This window comes from Dermacentor andersoni, chromosome 1 (genome assembly GCF_023375885.2).
Source record: "Dermacentor andersoni chromosome 1, qqDerAnde1_hic_scaffold, whole genome shotgun sequence".
NCBI lineage: Eukaryota > Metazoa > Arthropoda > Arachnida > Ixodida > Ixodidae > Dermacentor > Dermacentor andersoni.
Genome location: NC_092814.1, coordinates 370,816,784 through 370,829,955, shown reverse-complemented (window position 1 = coordinate 370,829,955; position 13,172 = coordinate 370,816,784). Strand labels below are relative to the sequence as shown.

Sequence of the window (13,172 nt, the reverse complement as noted above, 5' to 3'; positions counted from 1 at the left end):
CCCATTCTGTAGCCCTAATGGTTCAGCGGTTATCTAACTTACGCATTACATGACCTGCCCAGCTCCATTTTTTTCTCTCCGTTTGTCTCTCATCCACACTGCTATCTTGTGTCTTAACGTTACGCGTAACATTCTTCGTTCCGTCACCCTTTGCCCAGTCCTTAACTTGCTCTCGAGCTTCTTTGTCAATCTCGAAGTTTCTGCCCATATGTTAGCAATAGTAGAATGCATAGATTCTACACCTTTCTTTTAAACGACAGTGGTAATCTTCCGGTCAGGATCTGACTATGTCTGCCGTATGCACCCCAACCCACTTTTATTCGTCTGTAAATTTCCTTTCCATGATTGGTTCCCTGTGAGTAATTGACCTAGGTAAAGATATCACACACTCTAGAGGCCGACTGCCGATCCTGAACTCTTGTTGCCTTGCCCGGCTATTGATCATTGTTTTTGTCTTCTGCATAATAATCTTCAACCCCACTCTTACGCTATGTCTGTTAAGGTCCTCAATCATTTGTTTTAACTCGTCCCCTGTGCTGTTGAACAGGACAATATCATCAGGAAATCGAAGTTTGCTGAGATATTCGGCATTAATCCTCACTCCTAAGCGTTCCCAGTTTAGTAGCTTGAATACGTCTTCCGAGTATGCGGTGAACAACATTGGAGAGATTGTGCCTCCTTGCCTGAACCCTTTCTTTATAGATATCTTTCTACTTTTCTTGTGAAGAATAAAGATAGCTGTAGAATTTTTGTAGATATTTTCCAAGATATTTATGTAAGGCTACTGTACTCCTTGATTACGTAATGCCTCCATGACTGCTGGTATCTCTACTGAATCAAATGCATTTTCTTGTTCTATGAAAGCTATAGAGAGAGGTTGATTGTACTTTGCAGATTTCTGGATTACCTGATTGATGACATCGATTTGAGCCATTATAGAATATCGGTTCCTAAAGCCAGCCTATTCTGTTAGAAATTATCCTGGTGAATATTTTATACAATACTGGAAGTAAGCAATGGGCCTATAGTTTTTCAATTCTTTAATGTCTCTGTTTTAGTGGATTAGTATAATTTTGGCATTCTTCCAATTCTCTGGGATGCTTTAAGTCGTAAGATATTTCGTATGAAGGGGCGCAAGCTTTTCAAGCATGATGCCTCCTCCATCTTTGATTATATCGACTGTTGTTACATCTTCTCCTGGCGGTTTTCCCCGTTTCAAATATTGCAACGTCCTTCTAGCCTCATCTCTGGTTATAGTCGAAGCCTCTCTAACCTGTTCATTACTACTACAAATGGAGGTATCGTGGCTGCTCTAGGTACTGTACAGGTCAGTACAGAATTCTTCCGCTTCTTTTACTATATCTTCGAAATTTCTGATGATATTACCCTGCTTATTTTTCAGTGCATAGATATTGATTTGTCCTATGCCTAGTTTTCTTCTCACTTATAGCATGCTGAGTATAATTTTTACTGCTTCCTCAGTATTTCTCACATTATAATTTCGAATATCCCTTATTTTCTCCTTGTTGATCAGTTTTGACAGTTCTGCAAATTTTATCTCATCTTTTGAGTTAGACACTTTCATTCTTTGTCATTTTCTTATTAGGTCCGTCGTTACATGGGAGAGCTTACCTACTCATTGCCCTGGTGCCTTACCTCCCACTTCAATTGCTGCTTCTGAAGCCAGCCTAGCGGGGGTTTCATTCATTATACCTCTATCTCATCTTCATCTCTCGGTTCTAAGGGTGCATATGTGTTTGCAAGTACTAGACTTAATTGGCCTGCTTTTACCCTTACTGCGTGTAGGTTGGCCTGTTTCTTCTTGTCTAATTTTACTCTCTCTTTTCATATCGAGGTCGATCTTAGACTTCATTAACCCATGATCACTGCACTTTACCCTACCTAACAATTCTACATCCTGCACCACGGTGAAATCGCCAGAAAGATCGAAATCTGTTTCACTTATTGTTTCACCATTAGGGCTTTTCAAGGTCCACTTTCTGTTGTTAAGCTTCCTGAAGAAGGTGTTAATTACTGAAACTTATTTCTTTCCGCGAATTCTACCAACATCTCTCCTCTAGTGTTCTTAGAATCACAGCCGTAGTTGCCAATTGCTTGTTCGCCAGCCAACTTTTGCCCCATTTGTTGCATTGATGTTGCCCGTGGCTACAGTAGACTGAGTTTGCAAATTTCCCATCGCTAATTCAACCTCTTCATAAACTGTTCTATTTGATCATCATCGTGACTGGAGGTTGGAGCAAAGGCTTGCACTACATTTATTCTATACCTGCTATTTAGTTTTATTGCGACTACTGCTACCCTCTCATTGACGCTGTAGAATTCGACAATCTTGCCCATTGTGTCCTTATGGGTTAGGAATCCTACCACATAGTACTTCTTATTTGGGAGTCCTCTATAGGACAGGACGTGGCCGTTAGTCAGCACTACATAAGCCTCACCAGTTCTTCTAACCTCACAATGGCCAATGATATCCTAAAAATACCTGATAGTTCCTCAAAGAGCCCTGCTAACGTAGATTCACTCGAGAGGGTTTGTGGGATGAACATTGCCAAGGTTAGTTCCCAGTGGCGGCATGTCCTGGTCCAGAGATTTGTAGCACCCTCTGCTGCGTTACAGGTAAGGTGCTCCGCAGCTGGTGGGGACTGAGGACCATTGGTCGATCGAATGAGTCATTTGTGAGGTGGTGGCCGAATACTGCACCAGGGAGGCAAATTCGTGTTCTGGTGAGGGCGCGTCTTTTGTTGAAGCTTAGTGGGCCTTCCTAATTTGGTTGTTCCTGGATTAGTATAGCAACACTGCTTCTCGGCCCTTTTTGCCGGTGTCAGGCGCCACCCCAAGCCTGGAGATATAGTGTACAGGAGGTGAATTCGAGCTTACCACCTTCAGATTAAAAAGAAAAAAAAAAGCCCTACGGTTTGAATTTATGACTATGTCAAACGAGCAACCGAGATAGCTCAGTCAGATAGCCCTGTAGGCGGCGAGGCTACCTTACAGCGGAGAAGTCCAGTCCAGAGGCTCCCACATGTCTAAGAACTCACTTGAATTATCCGCGATAGATGGGTTTCGACAGACGACTCGGTCTGGCGGTTCAGACCGAGTCGGTGGTAAGTCATGATTGTTATGCCTCCTTTAAGCTACAGCAAACGCGTCAGCGATCAGTCAGACATGGTTTGTAAACTTTGTGAGGGGAAGCAAACGTGGAGTGAATGATTACCAGAACAAGCCATGTGCCACGTCTAAGTCCAAGCCTATGGGCGAGAGGCATGCAAGTTGGATGGTCAAATCTGTAACTAACTTATGCTAGGAAGCAGCACTAAGCTAATGGAGCGCAATTTATTGCAGTTCGTAGGTCGATATTATTCATATATTTCAATGTCTCTTGGCACGTCGAGAGGCGCGAGAGAAGAAAAAAATATCAATAAAACCGGGCGAAACGATTTACGAAGCTTCTAACATTGTGATTCTGAGCCGCACGTAAACAGCTGACCTTGAAAGTGGCTAGGTGTTCTTGACATTTCGACAGCTTTGTAGAGAGAGAAGAGTAGGAAAATGCAACTACCGATTTCCGCCACGTAGGTGAGTATTGTGGGCCGTCTACGTGAAGCAAAGGCCAAAAAGTTGAGGGGCCATAAAAGGCCCAACACACGGCATTGGCTCAACCTCCAGGATCCCCTTTTCCCCGGACACGGCTAAGCCATGCACGGCTACACGTGGGAGGGTGCAGTTCTCGTGTGCTCGGGTACGTGGCGTCGCAATAAACAAAACGCTAGCTTACGCAGACGCCCGTGCGGGGTTTCCCGAATTTATAATTACTTGCACATTTGCGCAAGCTCCAATGTCAAATTCTGCATCGCATTCGAAAACAGCGTATTCAACAGGGGGCAACTCGCTAGATTTTCCCGCGTTTCCCGTATTTCAATGTTGGGGTGCAAAACGCGCAAAAGAATGCGAATTGAAGACGAGCCCATGCGTTTCACGCGCGCGATAGTAGCGCTCTCAAAGGGGTTTTAGAAGAATCAGTATCACTCAATAGCTCACTTGGTGGCCACGAAAAAGTGGCAAGGCGACAGGTATCTGTAGGCTGCAGAGGCTTGCGCTTCTTTTTTTTTTTTTTTTGCTTCTGTTCAGTATTATTTCTGATGGCCGCCCTAAGCCGGTGGGCAAAGCTGTAGGACAGAGCGTTACGCAGCTACTTGCTCCTAGCAGCAGCCAACAGCTACGCCCTCGCCTTGTCACTTTTTTGCAGTCACCAAGTGAGTCATTGAGTGGTGCTGATTCTTCGAAACCTCTTTTGACAGCGCTCTTATCGCGCGCGCGCGTCACGCGAGGGCCCGCCTTCATTGCGCAGTAAAGGAATTAATTAAATACCGGGACTTGACGTGCCAACACCACGATCTGACTATGAGGCATGCAGTAGTTGAGGACACCGGATTAATTTCGACCACTTAGGATTATGTAACGCGCACTCAATGTACGTTACACGAGCGTTTCTGCATTTAGCCCCCTTCTAAATACCGCCGCCGCGGCCGGGATTTGATGCTGCGCAATGCCATATTCGCTACGCCATATCGACAGGTTTTCATTTCGCCGTCTGTTACTCGTTTCGCGCCATGACCTTGAAAGTCGGTAAAAAATACTGCGGAAATTGTTGAGAGCTTCAAATTGAGGACGATGATTTTCTTAAATGCGTTGCACGTTTTGACATTGAAACTTACGCAATCATGCAAGTAATTATAAATTATAAATTTCGAAGCCGGGAAACCGTGACGGCGCACTTGGGACTGTAATTTTGCACACTCATCTTCTGCAGATAGGCGCGCCCTAAAAGTATGTTCCTTTTGTTCCCTTTAGCAATTGAAACAAACCTTGCGCAGGCTATGTCCATCTAAGACGTTTTGGCGGATCTTTACGGCGGCATATGCTGTTGTGGATTACGTAACTTATTTTTGCTTGACGTCTAAGTGCGTAGATAATAACGGGAGATCTCAACGGTAGCACGCCACTGACCAGCTCTTGAAGAAGACAGCCATTCCCTTCACCAATGATCAGAAGGTTAAATTGTTCCGGGCTCGGGGGCCGGCGCACGGCGAAAAGAGGGTGGAAGCCAAGCTATTCCGGATGTGGCTTTGTGGAGGAAGCCCTACTCCGTCAATAATACTTAGAACGTACGAAGTTCTTTGCGAGACGGGTAGCTTTACAAGAAAGCGACACAGAACCGCGACGGTAGTTCAGGAAGCGGAAACTGGTGTTTTGGCATTCTTTGCTTCTAACCCTCACGGTAGTGCGCGCGACGCCAGTGCGGAGGCCGGAACCTCAAGGTCATTAGTGTGGAGGAATATAAAAAAAAAGGTCATACGCACCCGTACTATGCTTATCTTCAACGAAAACTTGAAGACTCAGATTTTGAAAACAGACTTCACTTTGCCAGTTGGATGTTCACGAAATGTGAACCACCGGACTCAGTCACTCACTCGCGTGCTTTTGACGGATGAGGCTAATTTCTCCAGAAACGCACAAGTTAATATTCACAAGGCGCACTAGTGGAGTGATAGGAATCCCCACTGGCTGGCACAAACACGACACCAATACCAGTGGTGGTTGAATTCACGGTGCGGTATTTTTGATGACAACACCTTCGAAACTATCTTTTTTGACAACACACTACCGACGCAACGCTACGTCAACGACATCCTCAAGGGCCCCGTGAATGACGTCTGTTGCAGCGTTGCACTTGTGCACCTTCGGAGCATCTGGTTCTAACACGATGGTGCTCCTGCGCATAGTAGTAGTCAGTCTCGAGCGTGGCTCGACAAGCTTTTTCCTGGAAAGTGGATTGGCCGACACGGACCTGTGCCCTGACCTGCAAGGTCGCCGGACATGCCACCGCTGGACTTCTTCTAGGGGGGTTACGTGAAAGATCGCGGGTATAGCAGCGAAACTACCACACCGGACGCCCTAATACCAAAATTAGTAGAGTCTGCCGCGAGGTTCCAACGTCGTTGGCCAGAGCTGCAACAGCACAAGTGTTGGAAAGAAGCAAGTACTATATTGGCTTCAGACAGTGACTTGTTTGAGCACGTCCTATAAGTGGCAGTGGAAAATAACAGCTCAAAACTGGTTTAAACCTGACTGTTTAGCTCACCTACATGATGCCACCCTATCCTGACATAAAAAAATCTTGCGACAAAGATAGAAATAGGTAAAAAACTGCTTTGTTTTGTCTCGTTTCCGGAGTTCAAGAGGCAGAAAGGGTAAATGGCTAAAGCAGTTGCACATTTGGATGATTTTTTTGTGGGCGGCTGAGACGCCTTACGTGCTTTTTTTTTTTTTATTGAAATAAACGCCTGAGTAGCTCTTTCCTGTTCTTCGAGAGCTGCCATTTTTTCTTTTTTTTTCGCGCTCTTTCGCGCCCTGTTTTTTTACCATTGGTTGAATTTCTTTGGTAGCTTTGCTTGATGATACGCGAAGGTTAAAGCTATCGCAGTTTCTGACGCTTATCGCACCACGCTAGTTAGGTCTCGAGCCATCCTACATGACGAAGCTTTGTATGATGCGGCGATAAACGAATGCAGCCGTATATCTTTCAAAGGTTGCGGGGAGGCGCTTGAGTAGGAGCGCGCTAGCGCGCATGTATTTCATATCTCGCGTATTTCGCGGCTTTTGCTTTTTCTTCGATAAAACAACCAGGCACACTTCAGCACGAAATAAATGCTCGATTCGGAGGTTATTTAAGGTGACGTACAACTTTGTATTTACATATTTGCGATTCAAGCAATAATTAAAAAGTTCACTAAGTAAAATAATTAATACTTCGTGAAAACTGATCAACAAGGCGAAAATAAGTGATATTCGAAATTATAACGTGAGAAAGACTCAAGAAGCCGTAAAATATGGACGCGGCCTGAAATTAGTGAGAAGGTAACTAGGCATAGGACAAACCAAGATGTATGCACTGAAAGATAAGCAGGGTGATATCATCAGCAATCGCGAAGGTATAATAAAAGCAGCGGAAGAATTCTGTACTGACCTGTACAGTACCCACAAGAGTCAAGAGTACTCCATTGGAAACAATAATGAACAGGATACAGAAACTCCTCCTATAACTAGAGGTGAGATCAGAAGGGCCTTGCAAGACATGAAACGGGGAAAAGCGGCAGGAGAAGATGGAATAACAGTCGGTTTAATCAAAGATGTAGGAGACATAATGCCAGAAAAACTGGCGACTCTCTCTACAAAGTGTCTATCGACTGCAAGGGTCCCAGAAAAGTGGAAGAATGCAAACATTATACTGATCCACAAAAAGGGAGGCGTTAAAGAACGGAAAAATTATAGGCCCGTTAGCTTACTCCCAGTACTATATCAAATATTTACCAAAATAATCCCCAATAAAATAAGGGCGACACTGGACTTTAGTCAACCAAGGGAACAGGCTGGCTTCAGGAAGGGATACTCTACAATGGATCCCATCCATGTCATTATTCAGGTTATCGAGAAATCCGCAGAGTACAATGAGCCTCTCTATATGACTTTCATAAATTACGATAAAGCATTTGATTCAGTAGAGATACCAGCAGTCATAGAGGTATTGCGTAATCAAGGAGTACAGACCGCTTACGTAAATGCCCTGGAAAATATCTAGAGATTCCACAGCCACATTAATTCTACACAAGAAAAGTAGAAAGATACCTATACAGAAAGGGGTCAGACAAGGAGACACAATCTCTCCAATGCTATTCACTGCGTGCTTGGAAGAAGTATTCAAGCTATTAAACTGGGAAGGTTTAGGAGTAAGGATCGACGGCGAATACCTCAGCAACCTTCGGTTTGCCGATGACACTGTTCTATTGAGCAGCACTACAGACGAGTTACAATAAATGATTGAGGACCTTAACGGGGAGAGTGTAAGAGGGGGGTTGAAGGTTAATATGCAGAAGACAAAGATATTCGTGAACAACCGGGCAAGGGAACAAGAGTTCAGGATCGCAAGTCAGCCTCTAGAGTCTGTGGAGGAGTACGTTTACCTAGGTCAACTAATCCCAGGGAACCCTGACCATGAGAATGAAATTCAAGGAAGAACAAAAATGGGTTGGATCGCATACGGCAGACATCGTGAGCTCCTGATTGGGAGCTTACCGTTATCATTGAAAGGGAAAGTATACAATCAGTGCATTTTACCGGTGCTGACATATGGCGCAGAGAGTTGGAGACTTTTCTACTCTAATAAGGAATCTACTATTTGGAAATGACTGCCTGCCGGGTTCTCAAACAATGCTTTATTAGTCTAAACTGATCGCTTTAGTGTCCCTTTATGAAAGTGCAGTGGTGTTACAAATTCTGCACACCTTTATCCATCGACCGCAATGCATCTCCCAATACATCGACAATATTATCGTCGACCCGCCTTTGTTGCTTAGTGGCTGTGGCGTTGGGCTGCTAAGCACGAGGTCGCGGCATCGAATCCCGTCCATGGCGCCCGCATTTCGATGGTCGCGAAATGCGAAAACACCCGTGTACTTAGATTTAAGTGCACTTTAAACAACTCCAGGTGGTCCAAATTTCCGAAGTCTTCCACTACGGCGTGCCTCATAATCAGGTCGCGGTTTTGGCGCGTAACACCCGATAATGTAATTTAATTTTGACAATATCATTAAGCAGCAACTGTTTGCATGCAACGCTGATTTTTTTTCTTGCATATATAATACTCCCAACTTGACATGAGCGGAACGACGTTCCCATAAATCCTGTTTATAATAGAGATTTCGAGACGCTTTAGGATATGTGGAATACTGTCAGTTGCATCAATGTTACTTACCGGCATTTATTTTACTTTGCTGCAATTAAGTCATCGTAGCTAACATTATAACGTGACACATACTAGGCTGGCACTTCCCTTACTTCGTGTTGTGCTTTGTATAAGTTCTTGGGTGTGGCATGGGAGCATGGCACGCCAGAAGCTAGAAACCTGCTTTTTACGTCGTTCTTTTTCTTTGCCAACAACCACAACCACTAAGACGGTAACTCCACCAATGGGCAATAAATACCTAACTGGAAATCCTGCTGGACATCTAATGCAGCAGGCGAGCGGATGGGCAGCACACTCTCGCAGAAAGTCTGCTTACACAGACACAAGCCCACCATATACGTGTTTATTAGGTTACTGGTCTCCGACAAAATACCAGCACGATGATCCTTGATGCTACCTTAGTGCGTTGACAAAAGTGGTAGTAACAGTTAAGTGAAATGTAGGTTATAACTGCCAAGGGCTAAGGTACTCTCATTGCAAGAGCTCTCATTGCAATCCGCGCAAGCACGTGAAAATAAGTTTAAGGCTTCAGATTCGTAGACTTGCACCGTTTTAAACATTGCAGAGGGGTGCGCAGTTTCCTATATGTACGGTGTTCTTTCAAGTATATAAATTTTTGAGTTCTCTTACGTTTTTGGTTAGGTAATAATTCAAAGCAAACCAAGAACAACGTCAGTCAACGAGTTATAATATATTTATAGGTATGTTCAAGTAGGCTGGACACAAAATGCCAATATCAAAACATCAATTTTCTCATGCTTCACAACTATCATCGCACAGCCACACTAAGGTAGGCCATTACCTCTGCTTTCTACCTCCTGTTTCTTTTGCTATTTTATACCTTGTGTTTTTCGTCATTCATGAAATGTGTTGCCGTATGATGCAACTGACGGTTTCACTGTGTAATGTACTATTGTCACTAACATTGCTTGGGATGTAACGCGCGAACGCACTGTGCTGGTTACAAGTTATGTAAGTCGGCTACTCTATAGGGATACATCATACAGACCACTAAAGCACAGAACACAGGACCGGGTATGGGTAAGCGGAAACACAAATATGCTGATCGGTGGTTTAATTAGGTTCGTGTCACAGAAAAGCTAGCTACCATCTCTCATGCCTAATCGTGTTTTTTGTGCCATCATGTCTCTTCTATATATATTACGTCTGCGATCCTGTATTCTACTTAAACACTCGGACGATACAAATTAACAAAACCCGCAAGTTTTGGCTGATGCCCGTGTACTGCCGGAACAGTCAAGCTTACGTCTTTCTCATTGTGAATTGTATTTTCAATTTACATTTACAGTCGGTGTGCCAAAATCAAATGCACGAGCGTGGCATAAAAAAGAAGCAGGAGGCTAAAAGAAATGGAACAAGCGATCCCGTACCACGCACTTATGGACACGTACAAGAGCAAATGAAAGTGAAAGAATTCAGAGCCGGTGTGCGCCCTAATTCAGACGCTCTTCAAGCAGCCCGTAGGAAATATTTATTTGTGCAATGTAATGCTTCTTCGTAGTTGATCATGAAGATATTGTACAAATTCTCAAATGTTTAGCACCACCCAAGGCACCCTTGACTAGAAGAATGCTTGTTTCACGATGGAAACATATGTCAAAACTAAGGAGAACCTTTAGAAGCACTCAGTCAGGCCAGTGCCGTGGCTGTCATCTCGATACATTGAAAGCCATACATGCAGTCAGTAGGCAACACTTCATAATTAGTTCTTGACCCTCTCTTATTGACCCATGTTTTTTCCCAGCTCCTTCCATGGTATTATTGTGCCCTAGTATGAGCATCGGACACTAAAGCCGTATGACAGGAAGCATAGCAAACAGAACAATAGCCTACAAGCTCTTCAACGTGTTGCTTGAGTTCAAGATGGAGGGAAATATGGCCACAATGCACTACAACTACTAATGACCACGCGTGCATTACCGCTGCACATCGAAATGAGCAGCGTTAGCTTTTTGCAAATCTAAAAGCACTCGTAAACTCTTCGAATGATGTACTTCAAGACTCGCAGTCGGATCCATCCTAAAGCTGTTTTAGTTAAAAAGTTAATTAGTTTGATAATAACTTCTCCTTTTAATGCCTCGAGACATTTCGAAATACCTGTAGCTGCGGTTGAGGGAGTCCCAAAGAAATAGCTAAGGTATTTCATCTGCCGTATTTTTGAGAAAGTTTCAGCGCATATTCTGAATCACTCTATTCAGACAGAACCATGCGTGAACAGCGCATCAAGCAGTGACCACCTTACCTGCATTGTTGCTTACCATGTCGGCAAAAAATCATCTGAAGTGTTATCTAATTTGGATAGATATGAAACTATAAGTACGAAAAGGGTTGAAAGTCATACCTGGAACGTACGAGTCCACTGACAGCGAGCGTTCTTCTCCGCATCCATGGTCATTACAGCCGCGGACCCAAAGATTGAAGTCGAAGTTCGTCACTTGGTTAGTCAGCCGCAGGTATCCACTTGAGAACACGGTGCTCCCTCCCTTATCAACCGTGACAGCGCAGTCAGCCGAATTAGTGCACCGGATCCAGGCTGTTTCCTCCGCTGTTTTGTACTGAGGAAAGCAGAGAAACCGTGCTTAGCGGCGGCCTTAAATTAGCGCAATCGACGCACACGCACGCGCAGATAGAAGAAAACGGACGGCCTTAACTTTCACCAATGTCCTAATTTTCAGGCAGGTGCCCGCATTCACAAAAATCTCTTACGCCAGGGGCCGCATAATGTAAAAATATTCCAATCTGTTTCTATCCCAATCTCCTGTTGGTCAAATTTACGCAAGCGCCGACGCAAGCATCGGGCGGTGACCAGCAGCGTCGTTTGAAAAGACCAATCAACGGCGCTCCTCGTTTAAAGAAGGTCACTTTTTTGCTTTGAAAGCGAATATCATTGCCAACATTGAGCAGTTTTTCTTATCTAATTAACTGACAAGAGGCGAGGAGCACGCTCAAGTGGAGAGAGTTTCGAGGGGGCCGAGCCAGCAGAGCGAAAGTAGATAACCGGATAAAGAGTGCAGTGCTGGCGTCTGTGATTGGTCCGTTTCCCCTTAGCTTGCGGTGGCTGGTCTAAAATTGCGGCGGCGTGCAACGGTAGGTTAAAATTGTCGCCAGAATGGATGCTCAGCAAAGAAGAGCTGGCACAGCGATTTCGTATACGTGCCGAAAGGGCTCGATAGGGTTATACTGCCATGCAAAAGTGTTTATTATACGCAATGAAATCCATGCTCCACGGCAGCTCCCATTATCCAGTGCCAGAGCTATCGGCGGTCAGCCATCTTCTATTCCTTTCGGAACGGGGCAGTCTACGGCTATTCAGGAAGAAATTCAGTTTTGTTCGGTATACTATGCGTTTTTAACGCGTACACGTCACTTCAACGCGGTGCGTTTTCGCGGTTTTGGGACGTCACGCGAAAGACAGACAAAGTGGGCGTGACCTGCAAGCGTTTGACCAATTGCAGAGGGTTAATGGCGAAAAAGGCGTCGAATCAGAAATAGTTATTTTTCTTTCGTTTGGTATAATTATGCATAATGAGTGCGCACACATCGTGTCAGATGCGGCATTTTTGTGGTTTTCATGACGTCGCGTGACAGACGCGCGAAGTGGGGGTGGCTCGACAATTTTTTTTAGCAATCGTTGAGGGATGATTGCAGAATAGGAATAGAAAAGTTTGGAATAGGTTTACGTTGTAGCGTCCCATAATTGTGCGAGCAAATTCTGATGCCGGGTATTTTATTAGCAAAGGGGGCAAGCGAATGACAAACAGCACATACGAACAAAAATGTTTCTGAATCCAGCCCCTAAGCTATGCAGATACCTTTTACCAAGTGCGCAACACTGAATGTCTCAGAGCGACAACATATGAGATGCAAACGAAACCCGCAATAAGACACATTGTTAATACTGCGGTTTTAGTTCCTGTCATTCCCGATTTTTTAGAATCATTTTATCATCAATATCATCATCATAATCATCATAACTTTAGGTGCAATGCAGGAGAAAAGGCCTCTCCTAGCGATATCCAATTACCCCTGTCTTGCGCTGGCTGAATCGTAGTTGTGCAGGAAAATTTCGTAGCTTTATCACACCACCTAATTCTCTGCCGTGCTCGATTGCGCTTCCATTCCCTTGGCAGCCATTCTGTGAATCTAATATACACGGATTTTCAAACTACGGCCCGCGGGCCAGATTCGGCCCGCGTAGGTCTCTCAATGACTCGCGGCCGGCGGTGGGGCTTCCGATGACAGGGGGAGGGGGGACTCGTTCTTACGCTAGATGAGTCAACGGATGTGACGCAGCCGAACTTCTTGTGTTCATTTGCGGTCTTTCTGG

At 44.6% G+C, this 13,172-nt stretch overlaps 1 protein-coding gene across 2 annotated transcripts in view; it reads right to left on the bottom strand.

Annotated features, from left to right (window-relative positions):
* LOC126516673 (uncharacterized) overlaps positions 1-13,172 on the bottom strand; it is a 69,279-nt gene that overhangs the window by 14,303 nt on the left and 41,804 nt on the right. For both annotated transcript variants that reach the window (XM_072285978.1, XM_055063848.2), the window contains exon 7: positions 11,187-11,400. In XM_072285978.1, the coding sequence (XP_072142079.1) occupies positions 11,187-11,400 (214 nt within the window). The remainder of the gene's footprint in view (positions 1-11,186; positions 11,401-13,172) is intronic.